Raw genomic sequence first — 17,817 nt, 5'->3', positions numbered from 1 at the left:
AGGGAACATCTTCTAGTTTCTGTTTAACATGTGGCTGAAAAACAACCTTAACTATAACATTTTAAACCTGGCACAAATGCAGCCCCTAACCCTAATCTGAGTTGCTGGAGACCTGGTGGAGGTTTAATATTTCAGTTCTAACCTTAACCCTAACAGAAGCAGCACAGTTTTGGATTTTTAAAAAGATGTCACCACCAAAAGATGCTTGACTCTTCTGAAACTAATTCACATTAACTGAAGATGAGCTGCAACTTGTGGCCATGTCCACTTTAGTTTGAGGATGGTAATGTAAAGAGATTAAAGGAAAGGACGTTTTTGTGCCAAGACAGGACAAAACATTGTGAGTTTTTTACATATATAGACATCACCACAAAAAATGTCTTGAGTCCTTACACACCCTTTCCCATCTGACAGTATCACCAATGTACTATAACATACTCTGAAAGCACTCACACTTTCTTCAAAACTGTTATTAAAAAAAAAAAAAAAACACTTTTAGCTGTGTCTGAAGTGTTTTATGGGGGCAGATCCTTTCCAGGTGATTGACAGAAGAAAGAAAGCAAAACTTTATTTGTGTAGAATATTTTCTTCTTCAAAAAAAAATAAAACAACATTTTCTTCAGGTGGAAGCACACTGAGGAACAGAATGATAGTCACACCCATGTGACTCTAACTCTGTATCTTGAATTGAGCTATTTTAAAGATCCAGTGTGTTAGACCTAGGGGAACTTTATGCATAATTGAAATGTAATATCATATGTCATGTTTATATAAATGTTTTTGTTCCTTTAGAATCGTTCATATGTAATGCCGTACCAACCATAGTGGTAGTGGTGGTGATGGTTCACACTCAACCTTTAAAATCAGAGGTGTACTTCTTTTGGTCATCCTTTAAACTTTACATGAATATTTGCATTTAAAGATGTGAAAACACTCATATTCTTACAGGGATCCTGTCAAACTGTGTGTTCGGTTTAGGGGGTTTGAGGCAGGATCTAATTGTAGGAATTAATATAAAATGCATAAGTCCATTTTTCCTTAGGGTATAATCACACCACACCAATAACTGTTTTTATTACTGTAGAGCAGGGCTGTTAAATTCATTTTGGTTCAGGTTCCACATTCAGCCCTGTTTGATCTGAAACGGGCCAGACCAGTATAATAATAGCATAATAATTTCTAAATAATGACAACTTCATTTGTCATTAAACTGGGGCCTGGTTTTGTCCCCCAGACTGTATGTTTGACACTCCTGCCTTAGAATGAGTCACGTATCTACACATGGAGTTGGTTGCCTTTCACGTAGTCTGCCATGTCGTGCTGTTGTGTTTCTACAAAAGCTACGAACAGATTTCCTCCTCATCTTTTTCCATTTTATAACTGGTGGCATCCAGAGTGCATTTGGTTGACTTTCATGTTTTTTCATTCATGTCCAATCTCCACCTTACCTGTTTAATACCACTATGACTTAGTATAAAAACATGGCAATACACCATGATGGCAATCTGCTCCCTTTGTACATATGAACAGTTCATTCTAGGGTAAAGTAAACACATCTATAATTTTTGTTAGAACATATTAATGATATTGTTATATTATGTCATGTTATATTTCTACATTCATGTTTTTCATGAATACTAGACCTTTAAAAAAGGAAATTTTCTCATCAAATTAAATACTGAATTTTGTATATTAATTTGTTTAAGTTTAGCACTACTCATTAACTAAGGTCAATGAGCCAGACTTAACCAGCCACTAATTCTCATCTCTTTCTGGCCATATGCTATTAATCAGAAAAGCATACAAACTAAAATGAAAAAAAAAGCATAAAAATCCTGATAAAAACATTAAGAAAAAAGGCTCACGTTGAAGTTTGTTAAAGACTAATAGTTATGTGGTGACAGATTAGATATAAAATATCTAATTTCAGGCCACTGAGACACAGTTTCAACACATATACATATTAAACCATTCATGACATCATGAATGTAGTGTTTGTGCATTTGTTCATGCATGTTGATAGGGTTTCTACACAAGACGCAGAGTCTCCTGTTTTAGAGGCTGGTAAAGGCAAAGATTTTTTTCCATTCCTGCTGTGTTTGAGCTCATTATGAATTTTATACTCCACATTTATTAGGAGGATTTCTGATAAACAACCTTGAAAAACTCACTCTCAACTCATCAGCTTGTTGAACTTTTATATCCACATGTATATCTGTTTGAAGTCTGAATGTAGATTACTGTTCATAATTTTCTATTAGGCTCTAATTCTGAATTCTGTTTCATTTTTTTCAGATGACCCATCCCTGCAATCAATTCACATGTATGTTAATATTACTACAGTTACATAACAGATATTGTCCTTGAAACTCAATCCCAAAGAAAGTGACAGTGGATTCATGGAGTCACTTGAAACTACTCCAGGGGTGAAAAGCTCCACAGAGGGTCAGGACAAAAATGTTGCACAGAAAAAATCAACAGCAGAGGTTGCACAGACGAGGAGGAGTCCATGTGTTGAAGTGAAAGGGTGGCACCAACAACTGCAAGAAGGTCAGAGCAGAGAGGAAATGTCTGACTCAGGGAAACTGTCACAATTAGAAGATCAGCAAATCCTGTCCAAAAGCCATCAAGAATACGAGGTGTCTTCATATCCACCACCGGCCACAAAGCAGCTCCCCGTCGGCAGACAGAAAGTTGTAGGACATGTGGCTTCTGCTCAGTCCCATGGAGGATGTGGACCTATATCTCACAAGAAGTCCCCGAGTTCACCTGGTGAAGCCCAGCAGCAGTGTTCAGGAATGGATCAGCTCTCAGAGACTGTGTGTAAGGAACAGAAAGCACAGAAACCAGGGAAGTATGTTTGTGATTACTGTGGAAGGGCATGTGCCAAACCCAGCGTGCTTAAGAAACATATTCGCTCTCATACCGGGGAACGGCCCTATCCATGTGTCCCCTGCGGATTCTCCTTTAAAACCAAGAGCAATTTATACAAACACAGAAAGTCCCACGCTCACTCAGTCAAAGCTGGAACTGTGCCATTCTCAGAACTTGGTTCTTACAATGCCAATACAGACCAGGGGTCTTTTGAAGGGGAAGGAGAGTTATTCTCTGATGCTGAGCAAAGCACGGACACGGACGAGGACACTCTTAATGACCCGCTGCTGCTGTTGGACTCTCCAGTGGAGGGATCAGATAACACTGCTGTAAAGGTACTAAATCTCATTGCTCAGAAAAAGGGAGCCACGTCGATGTCAGCTCAGGATGGTTCATCCCAGCCTCAAGAAATCAATGCATCTTCTGCTGCTGCCGAGGCTAGCCGTGCAATCCAATCTTGCACAATCAAACAGAGGCTCGCACTTCGGCTGTCTGAAAAAAGAAGTAGCGACTCTGAACATAATTTGTCCCTCCCAAGTCAATCCAGCAAGGGCAGCACAGACTCTGGCTACTTTTCACGCTCAGAAAGTGCAGAGCACCAAACCGGACCCCCAAACACTAACGCAAAGTCATATCAAGAAATCATGTTCGGAAAGTGTTACAGGCCGAGCCCCAAACAGATGACAGCGTTTGTGGCCTGTAGCACCAGTGAATATACAGGCAAACGCTCTGACAAAGGAGTTTCTCGTGTTTTCACCCAAGAAAAAGACATCGTTGAGTCTATCAGAATAAACACAAAGTCATTCAGTAGGGAGGAGGTAAAAGAACCACAGTTAGAGAGCAGCTCGGATGTAGGGCCTCTGATCAGAAGCAACTCAATGCCAACATCCTCGGCCGTCTGTCTGACGATGCCCCAGGCCTTCAGAGGAAGCCACTCTTTTGATGAGAGGACAAGCACCGGGGGCATGAGGAGGCTCAGGCGGCAAGCTGCCTTCGAACTGTCTGCACATGATGGCCACACAGAAACCGACAGCCATGGAAAAATGAGTGAGAGTGGCATTTCACCCTCAGGATTGGAAATGGAAAATTACTCCTCTATGGCATCTAATATAAGTCATCAGAGGCATGCGATGGAGCTGGCAACACGCAAACGTAGGAAAGAGAAAAGGGAGGAGGAGGATTTACCCATTCAGTATGAAGCACATCATGATCAGTGTGAGGAAATGTTTGATGATTCTAAACAGGTCAGCCAAGGAAAAGGACATTCTTCTATTATGCAGATGGACAGGTGTGACATGGACATATCAAGTCCCGAAATGTCTGGTCGAAAAACCTTGGGGAATGTAATATCAGTTATCCAGCATACAAACTCCATAAACAGGCCTCACCCTGAGCAGTACAGTCAGAGACAGGAAAGCATTTCCACTTTTCAAGTTATGGAGTCAAGTGAGTCATATGAGTTGGAAAGGAGTGATAGTAGACTGAGGCAGTCTTTTCAAATGTGCCCCAAACTTGTGCGACAACCCAACATCCAAGTCCCAGAAATTCGGGTCACGGTAGAGCCTGACAGTCCCGAAAAAGCTCCAGAAGTCCAGGTAAAGGAGCCAGAGAAGCATGTGGAAGAGTTTCAATGGCCACAAAGGAGTGAAACTTTAGCACAATTCCCTCCAGAAAAGCTGCCTCCAAAGAAGAAAAGGCTACGCTTAGCTGATATTGAGCACTCCTCTGGGGAATCGAGTTTTGAGTCTGCTTGCACCAGTCTTTCTCGCAGTCCAAGCCAAGACAGCAACTTATCTTATAGCTCCACCTTCTCCTTTGACAGAGAGGAGAGCTTGAAGTCAGTCTCTCCAGCCAGGCAGGATGAATTTGGCAAACCTCTTGAGCTCTTAGCTGTGCCAGGAAGTGGGCACTCCCTCTCTGTGCTCAACCAGCGTCAACAACATGAAATGAGACGCTCCTCCTCAGAGCAGGCGCCTTGTAACTTGCGCAAGGAGTTCCCAGAGGTACGCAGCATATCATTTGACTATGGCAGCCTTTCTCCAACATCCAAAGTTAGACACGTGGACATTAGTGCTGTGAAGGAGAAAAGGAGGGGAAACTTGGTGAGGCAGGAGTCATTGAATATGGACACTGAAGTAACACAAATCTCATCACAAGTATTCCCGCAGTACCTCAGCGCCGCCTCCCCTCCATTCACAGCAGTTGCTGTTCCGCCACAGACTTTGCCAATATTTTCAGCTGGGAATACATTTCCCCAGCTGTCACATCCAAGTCTATTAGTTCCTGTCAGAATCCAGACTCATGTGCCATCTTACGGCAGCATCACATATACTTCAGTATCACAGATTTTTGACAATCAGTATGATAGCATTGGCTCTCCTTCGCCCCCCTCTCACCATACCTCTCGTTTATCTGGAAATCTCGACTCTCATCATGCTTATAACAGACCTTCATCAACACACACTCTCAGTGTCGAAGCCCTTGATTTGTCATCGACTAAGCTAAAGACAGGTATCCCTCTCTCTCTGACCTCTCGAACTATCTCCACCACTAACGCCTCCAGTGGTGGTGCAAACAAAAGGATGCTATCCCCTGCCAGCAGCCTGGACCTCTTCATGGAGGTCAAGCAGCAAAAACGTGTGAAAGAGGAAAGAATGTTTGGGCAGATTGTTGAGGAGCTGAGTGCTGTGGAGCTGGGAAAATGTAATCTGAGTGAAGAGAAGGGGCACAGGTCAGAGATGCAGGGTGCATCCACACCTCATGCTCAGGATGACTCACGGAGGAGTAAATTTATCACACTTCAGCAAGTGACAGAGGCCACCGACCACGGAGTTGAGTCAGCTATGGAAAGCAGCTCCTTGGAAACCAGCTCGCCACTGTACTCTGTGATATCAGTCAGCGAAGTAAAAGAGGCTAGAATAGAGAAACGAGTGCAGATGGATATGGTGGTGCAGCTGGTTTCCAGTCAAGACATCTTGATCTCAGATGCAGAGAATTCAAGACTGTTATCTCAGTTTCCAAGTCTTCGCACAACGACAGGTGTGAGCTGGTGTTATCTCAACTACACCAAGCCGAGCTGCTCTCCCGACAGTGCTCCTTTCTCCTCGGTGTACGCCACCTGGTGTGTGAGTTCCCACAACCCCAACCCTCCTGAACTGAGCACCGGCGCTGCTCTGGCACTGCTTCGGTCCAAACAGAGGGGAGACAAGGTGATTTACAGCGTGGCCGCCATGTGTCAGCCCGGCACTGGGAAACTGGTGTCATCCCTCATTCTGTGGAGGCAGACAATGGAACAAGTGAGAATATTCTCCCTTTTGTTCATAGTCTCTACAGTGTATTCCTGCCTGAAATATTCAAAAATACACTGATCCTTTATTTTAAATCTTAAGCCCTATTTATGACTAGAGCTCTCATAATAACAGCAACAAATATAGCAGAAAAGCTATTTATTGGCGTATAAACAACATTACATTTATTTTTGGCCTTTTTTTCAGGGCAGATTTAACATAAATAACTTAAATGTACGAAGCCACAAACTACAATATACAAAATAAATGATTGTTAATGACAGCTCCCACTAGCAGTGAAGCATATAAAGATGAAGGAGTGAGAGATGTCATCATTAAAAAAGAAAAAGAAATCCAAAACAGTGGGAAATGATGTGGAAACATTGATGAAATATGACATTTGTGTTAGATTGATCCAGCTGTGTTTATAGAACTGATTGGAGTCCATTGCAGTTATGCAAAAATAACTATGTTAGCTCGAATAATTGTGATTATTTAATAACTGTGACATCTATTCATTTGGTTTTGAGAGGCTTTTCAGTTAGGCTTGTAATTATAAACAGTGCATGTTGAAATAAGTCAAGTTTCACTTTGCTTCTTGGTAACCTTTAATGTAATAACTGATGAAATCTGTTTGAAATACACTTTGTTGGAGCTCATTACTCAGAATCTGGCAATCTGCACACTTCAGATCCTTTGGCAGATTGTTCAGTCACCATCAGCAAGAGTCTGGAAAGAGCATTTGCCTGCTGCTTCTTCTGACGTTATGAGCTTTGATTCATGTCTTGTTGTGCATTTACTGTTCTTAAAAAGAGAAGATCAGGTACCACCATTCATTTCAGCTTAATGTTCAGAATGGTGTCATTGCAGCCCTAATTATTAATAGTTATTAGTACTTATTATTAGTGTGGTTTGGTGTGGAGTTCGCATGTCCTCCCTCTGTCCAAACATAAACACTTTCATAGGTTAACTGGTGACTCTAGATTATCCCCATGTTTATATGGAAGATCAATGGTTCGCCATCCCAATGATGACATGCACATAATATTCATTTTTAATTAATCAAATTGCTGTGCATAACTTGATTACAAAGGAGGTTTTTTTCTAAGGGACCGTGTGCTGGAACCTGTAATAAAACCAGCAAATTAGACGCATATTCTGACTGTGTTTTATACTTTACATGTCCAAAGAATCCCTCCAGTCATCCTCTGACACATCCCACATGTCTTATTCAGTAAAAGGCCTATAACAGAATAAACGGTTTATTTCCTGTCAAATTGAGAATATGACAGTAGTCAGTAGAGATATGTGGGAAAGTGTGACATTATTGTGGTTTTCTGAGGGCATTTTGCCATGTAAACAGTGCATTCAGAGGATGCAACTCATTTGCAGGTTTTGCCTGCTGATTGTCCTTGATCTATGTTCTAGTCAGCTGGAGTAAAGATCCTCTCCAGTAGAGATGATGTTCCAAAGTCCACATCTCTGCTCAGACAGAGAAACACACCTATTGTTAAACATAATGAAAGAGGATATTTACAGGCTTATGGTTATGAACAAAAATTGAAAAGCTGATCTTTGCCACGAAGGTGTTCACACAGTGGAAGATCTGCCACCAGTTGATAACTTTGTCACTGTTTTTTGTGCATGTGCATGTAGTCATTGTGATCTTGGATAAGCTCCAGCCCTCCCATGGTGACACAAAGGATTAAGTGGTTATGGAAAATGAATAAATGCTTGAAAATATATACATTATGGTACTAAAATGGAAAAAAAGCAGAAACATGAAAACAAGCTAAAGTGGAGTTAATGGGCTTTTCCCTTAGAACAACAGAATAGGGCCTGTTTGCAAACCCTACTGTGTAGCTCCATGTGTGATACACAGTATCTGTGGCATCATTTTACATTGTCGATACAGAGTCCACTTAAAATGGATGTTAACAAAATGTTTGTTCATCTGATTCAGCTGCAGCGGAAACCGGAGCCCAAAGAGGTAGACATCACCTACGGGAAGAAGGTGAAAGACATGAGCTGCAGAGTGAAAACTGCCAAGGAGGAGTGGAAGGAGAGGGAGACGTCCACCACCCAAGCACTACCAACCCGGATCAAGATCTTTGAGGGAGGGTCAGTCAACACATTCATTCTCAAAATACTGCTCATTTCTACTGCTGCCAAATGCAAGAGCTCTTCGAATATAAATGTACGGCTGTATTTATGTTACAGTTACAAGTCCAATGAAGATTACGTGTACGTCCGAGGCCGAGGTCGGGGGAAATACATTTGTGAGGAGTGTGGTATCCGCTGTAAGAAGCCGAGCATGTTGAAAAAACACATCCGGACCCACACAGATGTGAGACCATACATCTGCAGAGTCTGCAACTTTGCATTTAAAACTAAAGGTGGGTTTGGGCTTATTTATTGAAATAAACTATCATTAGAAAAGAACCAAAACATACATCAGAAACAGTGAGTAAGAATATTAACAGAATAATAAATCTTAACTGTCCAAGTAAAAGTTAAATAGTGATGGAAGATGGAACATTGAACGAGTAGAAATTACACACAATATTTAAGTATTAAAAGGAAATATAATGACAGTATTGAGAAGACGCAACAGCTCGCGTGTATTAGAAGAGAAAAATCTGCCGACCCCTAATGGGAAAAGCCAAACAGTAAAGAAGAAGAAGATTGATAATAATAATGATTGGTATGATATTTTTGGACAGAAATGCAAGAAGTCGATACCTAGGACTTATACTACTATTTAAAGGTACTATTGTGCAAAACATTTGATTTCACTCATTTCTTTAATTTCTAATGCTGAGATCATTTACTGAGCTGGACTCTAGTAAGGGCCTGTTAGTCTGTGGTTCACAACCCTTCTGTCTGAAAAGATGAAAATGCTCATCTTCTTAAGACGTTAAAAACAAATAAAACCCAATACTCAGTTACTACTTAAACAGACCTAATGAACAGAGCTTGGTTGCATCAGTACTGTTGGTACTGTAGTAGTACTCTTAAGTAGAGTATTAGAGTAGTAGTAGTAGAGTGTTAACAAACGAAGCTCAGTAATCAATGAGCTCGGAGGATTAACTGTAAATGTAATATGTATGAAATGTGTCAGACAAACAACAGGTTATTATTGTTCAGAGTTTCTATGGTGTTATAACAGCATGACTTTTTATATGTTACATCCTAATTAATAAACTGAAATATGAACCATTTATAAATCAGAAAGCCATGTGGTGTCATAAGAAAACCAAAGCAAGAAAATATATTATCTAATAAGCAAGTTTTTGTGTAAAGATTGGTCTGTACAAACAACAAAACCAAAATACATTCTGTGGAATCATAAACAAAAAATACTTTGTCAAAGTGGGTTTTAAACGACTCTCAACATGCCGTTTCTTGTGACAGGAAATCTAACCAAACATATGAAGTCAAAGGCACACATGAAGAAATGCCTTGAGCTGGGAGTGTCAGTATCCATGGATGAGACAGAGATACAGGAACATGGTAACTTCATTAGATGATATGTGTATTGATCTTTCAAGTAATGAATTGCAGTGCAATTGCATCAAACTAAATGGATGCGTTTGTTTTTTTCAGTGGACGACGTTCAGCAAGAATCCAAGACAGAGGCTGTTGTCACAACTAAACACCAGTTCTCAGATGCGGACGACTCCGACGGCATGGACGAAGAAGCAGATGAGATTGATGAAGATGACGATGAGGATGATGAGTATGAGGGTGACTCAACTCCGAAGCTGCGTTCCAGGAGTACGAGTCCTCAGCTGTGTGGGGTCACGTCGGTGTCGGTCACGGCCACTGCCACCGTCCACGGCTGCTCTCTGACCTCTCTGCCCGGAGATCCCCGGCCACAGGCTCCGTGCCGGCGGATGGACCCCCGACCGGGCCCCCAAATGGACCAGAGGGACAAATCTATGGATGAGGACTCTCTGACCATGCTTTCTCCAGACCAGTCCAGCTTCCTCTTTGACCCGTACTCATCTTGTCTGCTGTCTCCGGGCTGGGAGTCACCCATCAGGGAGCCTTCGCCTTCACGTCTGCGATACCCATCCCCCCGGAGAGAACTCTCCCCCCGAGGTCGTTCCTCTCCCAGATGGGACACCTCTTCTCTGAGGCCTGGCTCTCCCAGCTTGATGCCTATCCAACACCTCTCCCCGATCTCTGTGGAGCGGTCTATGTCTCCTGGGATGGAGCTGGTGGGGAAGCGGGAGTCGTCAGTTAAAGGCCGGCAGAGGGTGGTGCTGAGGGCGGTGTCTCCACGGAGGGGCTCCCATCAACACAAAGGCAGCGGTGATAAAAGCAGACATCAAGCAAAGATTGACATGGGTCAACAACAAGGAGCCTTTGAAATGGAACTGGTACGTAGCATGATCTACTCTGTGACAATTGCAGCTGTTTTTTATGTTGGTTCTTTAACTAACTGTTAACACGTTTTATGACATTTATGACAAGATATTTAATCTATACTGAACTTCTCATGCACCATAACCTCCCGCTGTATAAAAATTAAACCAAATGTGGGTGTCATGGGGGCATTCTGGTGTGATGCCATTCAGAGCCAAAGTCTTCACAGTAGAAATGTGGTGTGATTCCTGGTTGTGTTTTATTGATTCAGGTCCGCAGTTGGTCATTACAGCTGCCACATGTTTCTATAACATCAGATAAGTTATTAGAGACAGACTGATCAGAAAGATGACAAAAACAAATAAGTATGATTCAAAGACCTAAATCACAGCTATGGGAAGGGTAGTTGGAGGGTCTTTAACGGGGCCCAGAGGGTGGGATATATGACCAATGATGCAGCCAAAGACAAGGGCCTCAAATGTGGACACACGTGGAAGTCTTTTTATACATCCTATGTGACAAAAGGCCTACATATGACTTACATAGCTGATATATATTAACAAACCAACAAATGTTCAGTTCCTTTGTTATCTTTAAAGAGATAAAGAGGGGTGGAGGTGGGCGACCGTCTGTAGTTCTGTAGTGGAACGTTTTCCCAGCAGATATTTGGACTTGTTGCTAACATTACACCTGTGTGTAATTGTGACCACTTGTACACAGGTGTAATTGGTGTAATTACAAATGGCTGTGTGCATTTAGGTGCATCGCTCTCAGGTCTTTGAGCTCTGCAAACTGCTTCAGTGGAATGGCCTCCAGGGGAAGTAAAATGGAGCAGAGCCATCACTAATGTCATCAGTAACACCTGTGCTCTGCCCTGCATTCACAACGCAAAACCTCTGCTGTTGTTGTTATTATTATTTTTATTATTATTTAGGTTGCCGTACATTAGTATCTTGTGGAGTGAAAAAAATCCTTGGCATTTCCACAGAAATTACCCGTTAAAAAACTTTCCTGCTACCCCAATAGTTCCTGTTAGGGGGTGGGACTTTTTAGAATCCCTGGAATTCTTGGGGGTGGGGCTGTGTGCTGAAGAATGCAGATTGGTTGAACACACCTGCAGCGTTCTACACTTACGTTCACCTGCTACAGCCAGTGTGTGGCTGAAAACTGGTTAATTTCATTTGTACAAGTATCACTTTGTATTATCACTTTGTATGGAAAATGGAGCAAAAGAAGAGAAGCTACGAGAAGTGGGCAACACTGACCCCCATTTGACCAATAATTCAGCTCAAACCCAACGTATCCGTCTTAGTGCGTTCCAATCATCAGTCTGTCCATCCAAACACATTAAAGAACGTATTTAGAAAATACGCTCAGAATAAATTCAGTGGGACTTGGAGCAGTTTGTGATTTGAAACAACCAAGCCTCATTTTAATCTTAATTTTCAGGAATTTTGGGGTGTGGTGGAAACACAGATTACCAGGAATTCTTTTACCAGGTGAAGCTCCTGGAATCTGATGGAAAGGGGGCTGTTAAAGTAAAAGTTCTTGTAGTGGAAAAGTGGTTTGTGTTGTTTGGGATAAAATGCAAACAGTATAGACAAAGGAATTAAAGGGAAAACAATGAAAGTTGTCCAAAATGGTGAAAAGCTTCTAGCAGCTCTCATGCAGTGAAACAATATATTAAGTTTCAGGTCTTTTCTGTTTAAATTCTTTAGTCTAAATGTTTCCCATTCATGTAAAAACAGCTGGATGAAAATTGCAGAATGATTAACCTGGATTTTCAGTGTCATCTCTAACTGGTATTTTAACGCAATGTTTGTCAAACCTACACAGCCTCAGATGCTCAAGAGTTTGTTTAATATTAACGCAGGTTTTTTTTAATTGTTTAGTTTGTACAGGTTTAAAAACACAGCTGCCTAATATTTAAGTATTTTTGCATGTTGGACCACCGTGAGTCACCCTGCTGTTGGTTCTGGGCTAAAACTTTCCCTCATTTTGTGTTTTGATGGTGGACGTGAAGGAGAGTCCTGTGTTAACACTTAGGACCAATCGTTCATTTGGAATGAAATCTAATGACTGTGAAGGCCAAAGCATAATTCACATCATTTTCAGACTCATGTTGAAATGTTAAAATGAAAAAATAGAATATAGCAGACTTAAGTTTCAGGTCCAAATGGTTGGTTTGCAGACTAATACATGTTTCTTATTATATACCTTACATCCTGTGACTCCCCATCAGGCTTTTCCTTTAATATGTCATCTCCTACCAGGACTAGATTTAATGTTATTGACTTAATTTACTTTAACCACTGACAGTTTTAGGTTTTTTGTGGTCTTTAACTGGCTGCACCTCTACATTATTCTGTTTGGATAGAGCATAGTCTGTGACAGATGAATTTTCTGATATATTTTCACTTGAGTGCTAGTCCTGGAAACGTGAGTACTGCTGCTAACGCTGCCAATGTGTTTGTCGTAGGATCAGCGGATGGGCGTGGCCTCATCTGTCCCCGCCTCCACCGGTTCCCATCAGCAGAATGTCCTCAGCCACCTCCCTCTGCACTCGCAGCAGCAGGCCCACTCTCTGCTCCCTGTTGTCCCCGTGGGGGGGGTGCAGATGCAACGCTCCCCGCCGTCCTCCTCAGCGCCGAGCCCTCTCAGCGGTGAGGGGTCCGTCCACAGTGTAAAGCCCAGAGGGGGAGGAGACGAGTCGGAAGACAAGAGCCCGGAGGCCGGTGTGGGCGGAGACACCGGACAGGAGGAGAACGTCCAAACCTGCATGAAAGCCATCGCCTCACTAAAGATAACCACAGAGGACCCCCATTAAAGAGTCCCCCCCACCCCCCACCCCCTGCTACAACCTAGTGTCCTCAGCCCTTTAGGCACATAAGCTCGTGTTTATCGCATTAGAGGCAATAGAACAACACCTCCTCTGGTCCTGCACATCCTTTAGATGGCTCCTTTTGGAATCCCAGTGGAGATAGAAGAACCCACCCTGTCTCATGTGCTCTTCTCTTCACAGAATTTTTAACAGTGACTGGACGAGCAGCAAGGTGGAAAATCATTATTGGGTGCAGGTGCAATATGGAAAGATATTAAGCTAATATGCCTTTGTTTGACATAGTAGTTTGCGTACAATTGCACATAAATTATATTTATGAATTCTGTACAAATGTCCTTAACCTATAATCCTTCTTAGATGCATACAAACAGTATATTTTACTGTACGTGTACTTTGAAAATAGACTGTTGTTTAATGTAATCATATCAAGGTGTGATACAGTAGTGCAGTAAATACTAAAGACTATTTATAAGGGGAAAAAGTATGTGTATTATGAAAGTCTGACCAAATTTTAAGTAGAAGCTTCTTGTGCAGTTTGGTGCTTCTGATCAAGCGGCAAGGGTCTGTGCCTTTATTTTGCTTTTCATCATTTTGTTTATCTCACAAGGTTGTTGTTGAATAAGGAAAAGAAAAAAAAAAAAGAACAAAAATCTGTGGAGGTACTCTTTATTCAGACAGTCGCAGTCAGAGGCGGAGGATTTGGATGCAAGGATTTATGCTGTCGGGTTTTGCTGACAGGCAGATGCAGCTTGATTTTTTTTCTTAAAAACGTCTAAAAATTTCTTTAAAGACGTTTCTTATGTTGCGTTTTTTTCTTAATGTTGTGGTTTTTATCTTGGTAAAAATGCATGGGATTTGCTATTGCACAAAAATAGAGGATGTTAACATGTAATTATGAAAACTGTAAGATGTATTTATATATTAGAACGTAAGCACTTATTGATACTGGTAAATATTTGACTACTATTTATATGGTATATCTGTACTTATGCAGCAGTGATGCAGTTATGCAGTGAGCCACGCTGGCATTGCTTTTTGCTTTGTTTAAACAGCTTTTTCCTCTATTATACAAGACGACCATAAGCGTTTTATGACGAGTTTTGACGATGCACTTTCATCCTTTTCATCTATTGATGTTTCTAACTGGCTCAGTCAGTGACGTGGGAAAGTAAAACAGATTTTGTTCTCTTGTAGTTTTGAAACATTCCAGTTCTTTTCTTTTTCTTACTGTGTGAAACACGTTGCACACAAATTCAAGGGGCTATGACGATCAGTCAATAGTGCATATTTTTTTCATGCATTTCAAGTGTAACTGGATGAATCATGATCACTTACTCTAAATATTACTAAAGTAACGATATGAGTTGGTTGACTATTACTGGGCTTCAGCTCAAAATGTAAGTAATCATTCACCAAATGCATTACTTCCTCTTCTTCTCTGTATATATATGTGTATTTTTATGATTTAAACTATTTTTGCAGTGTTGAATTCTGAAAACTTTTTATGTGGATTGTTTATATCTCTCTAAGAGGTAAAATGTGTGCAGTTGATGATGGAGGTTTTAGCGAAGGTGAAAAACAGCACAGTGTCGAATGAAACACAGCGTGTCTCATCTTTTTACAAATGTATTCACATCTTCAAGTGAATCTCAGTTTGAAAATGGAGGTAAAAATCAGAAAACACTTTGTTCACTCATGTTTACATAAAAAAATATTTTAAAGGTGCACTGCTTTAATTTTGTGGGTTTTTTCCCTTTCTAAAGATGTATGTAGCTATGATTTTATGGTTCCTGTAATTTTATTTGTCGTGATATCAGTGCAAGAATGCTCCTAAAATGTGAAGGGAAAGTGAAGCCTTTTTATTTTTTGTTTTTTGCTTTGGCATATGTACTCCGATTGTGTTTGTGTTTTTGTTTTTATTGTGTATTCATATTTACTGAACAGCATTGTGCCTCTCATGTCTATGAAATTCCCTGTAAAACAACACAGAGGACAAATCATTTACCTCTCAGCTAAAATTTTTTTGGGGAAAAACCCCTCAGTAGCCAATCCGTTGTTTAGCGATATTTGCATCAGATCTGGTTTGTCAGGATGGAGTGCCTCTTTTATGCTATGGGGAATTTATTGTTTGGTGCTCTACTTTTTCAAATTAAACTCAAAATTGTTTTAAAAGAATATACTTCTAACCCAAGGATGTGTGTGGCAGCTTATTTTGTATTTTGTTACTACTATTGTTACTGTTCAGACCAGCTCCCATTTCCTTCCCTCCTTGTTGAATCAGGAGCCTTTTCACATGAAATCATTCACACTTTACCTCCAGGGTGAAAAAATCTCACCAGTGACATCCTCTGGTGAAAAATGATTACTGCACTCATAACATGGAACAAGGAAATAAATGAATGCCTCCAAAAATAGTCATCACCTTGTGGATAATATTCGGCTGCAGCAGGTTTAATATAACTGCACTGTCTCCACTGGGTCAGAAAATAGCAGGCAGCACATACGATTTAAGAAAGTCAATATGAAGATGGGATTTTCATAGTGTGACCCCTGATTAATTTTCTTTAGGAGAAAAAATTGCACCACTTTATAATAAATTTAAGTACACTCATGAAGGATTAACTAGTTGTTTAGATTGCTTTGTCTTGTCCCTTTACCTTTCCTTTCAGTTCTGTTTGACCATTTACTGACATTTTCTGCAGTGTGTATAGCATCTGCAAGTGGGAAACTCACTTTAAAACACAGGTGTCAAACGTGCGGCCCGGGGGCCAAATCTGGCCCGCCAAAGGGTCCAGTCTGGCCCCTGGGATGAATGTGTAAAATGCAAAAATTACACTGAAGATATTAATCATTTTAGTTCAGGTTCCGCATTCAGACCAATTTAATCTCAAGTGGGTTGGACCAGTAAAATACTATCATAATAACCCATAAATACTCACAACTCCAAATTTTTCTCTTTGTAAATGTAAAAATTTTCATGTCATTTTACTGTATTTACACTAAAACAAACTAACATTTCACAAAAACACGAATAACCTCAACAAATGTAAACATTTTGAAATGTATAAAGTGTAATTTTAACAATATTCTGCCTGTTATTAAATGTTTTGTGTATTTGTGGATCTGCTGTGATTTGCAAGTCGTAATTTACATGTTTAGATGATAAACTGAGACATAATATTGTTAAAATTGCACTTAGTTTTCTTAAGAAATTTCAGTTTGTTCATGTTATTCATGTTGTTTTAAAGGATAGTTGGTAGATGTAAACATTTTTATCACATAATTTTACTTTTTTTGCTCTAAAACATAGAAAAAAGGTTGGAGTTGACATTATTTATATATTATTGTTAATATTTCACTGGTCCGGCCCACTTCAGATCAAATTTGGCTTAATGTGGCCCCTGAATGAAAATGAGTTTGACACCCGTGCTATAAAAGGACACATATCACCAGTTATTTATGAGTTAATATGTAAGATATCCATCAAGTTCTGGAATCCTCAGTGAGAACACCCACAAAATAGTCTTACTTTTAATCTTTCATTGTGTATTTCAGTATAATGTTGCTAGACATAGCCTTTTACCCTGTTACTACACTATTACCAATATACTTAATGAACGTCTATGTTTAACTCAGAGTTAGAAAACACAATTAACCTGGGTTAACAGAAGACAGCACTGGTAGGAAACTGCTCATGGATGCCACTTTACATCTATGAAATAAAACACTCTTACCTCTTGACATAAGTGTAATAGTGATGTCACGGTTGAAAATGTCCATTTCACACATGCTAACGGCTTTACAGTTTATCCACAGTTTACCAAAGAATTTAGATTATCGCTCCGTAACTGATAATTCTTCTCAACACTTTCAGTTCTTAAAGACAAAATAGAACATTTCCTGAAAAAAATCAATATAAATATCCATATTAATAGTAATAATCCCTCTGTCTGCCACTGACAGACCAACAGCCTTTTCCCAATGTGTTAGGAAAATAATTACACAACTGTGCACAAGTCTAAGGCTACCCGAGGGGTTGTTGCTTTACAAAGTCATAATGAACACACATGTATTTCCCAAAGTAAACACGAACTGTGAATTAAAAGAAAGGTTTGTTTAAAAAAAAAAAAAAGTCATAAATCCAGTTATTCAGTCCTATGTCCTGAACTGTTTGGTGTTGACATTTGTGTGTTGTTAATAATAATAATAATAATAATAATAATAATAATAATAATAATAATAATAATAATAATAATGATAATGATAATGATAATGAGACTTCTAGGTAAATGTGTATGTGATGCTATGTAAACTACAGGTGGTCTGCAGTTTTATACTTTCTTGCTTTTTTTGCCGTCACTGCTCATTTTCCTTATTCAGTGTACGGCTCACTTGACCCGCTCTCTACCTCTGTGTTTTAGTGAAGATGAGGGACTGAGTCAG

At 40.2% G+C, this 17,817-nt stretch overlaps 1 protein-coding gene across 2 annotated transcripts in view; it reads left to right on the top strand.

Annotated features, from left to right (window-relative positions):
- hivep2b (HIVEP zinc finger 2b) overlaps positions 1-15,565 on the top strand; it is a 17,467-nt gene extending 1,902 nt beyond the window's left edge. Inside the window, exons 2-7 of one of the 2 annotated variants that reach the window (XM_030126875.1) lie at positions 2,296-6,170; positions 8,125-8,282; positions 8,382-8,557; positions 9,576-9,674; positions 9,768-10,546; positions 13,012-13,359. In XM_030126875.1, coding sequence (XP_029982735.1) covers positions 2,400-6,170; positions 8,125-8,282; positions 8,382-8,557; positions 9,576-9,674; positions 9,768-10,546; positions 13,012-13,359 — 5,331 coding nt within the window. In that variant the 5' untranslated portion in view covers positions 2,296-2,399. Of the gene's footprint in view, positions 1-2,295; positions 6,171-8,124; positions 8,283-8,381; positions 8,558-9,575; positions 9,675-9,767; positions 10,547-13,011 lie in introns of those variants that run through there. The other variant, XM_030126877.1, reaches the window with a different exon arrangement.
- Positions 15,566-17,817: the final 2,252 nt, after the last annotated feature.

The sequence above is a fragment of the Sphaeramia orbicularis genome, chromosome 22 (assembly GCF_902148855.1).
Source record: "Sphaeramia orbicularis chromosome 22, fSphaOr1.1, whole genome shotgun sequence".
NCBI classification, from domain to species: domain Eukaryota; kingdom Metazoa; phylum Chordata; class Actinopteri; order Kurtiformes; family Apogonidae; genus Sphaeramia; species Sphaeramia orbicularis.
The sequence above is the reverse complement of the archived record's forward strand: the minus strand, read 5'-3'. Positions and strand labels throughout refer to the sequence as shown.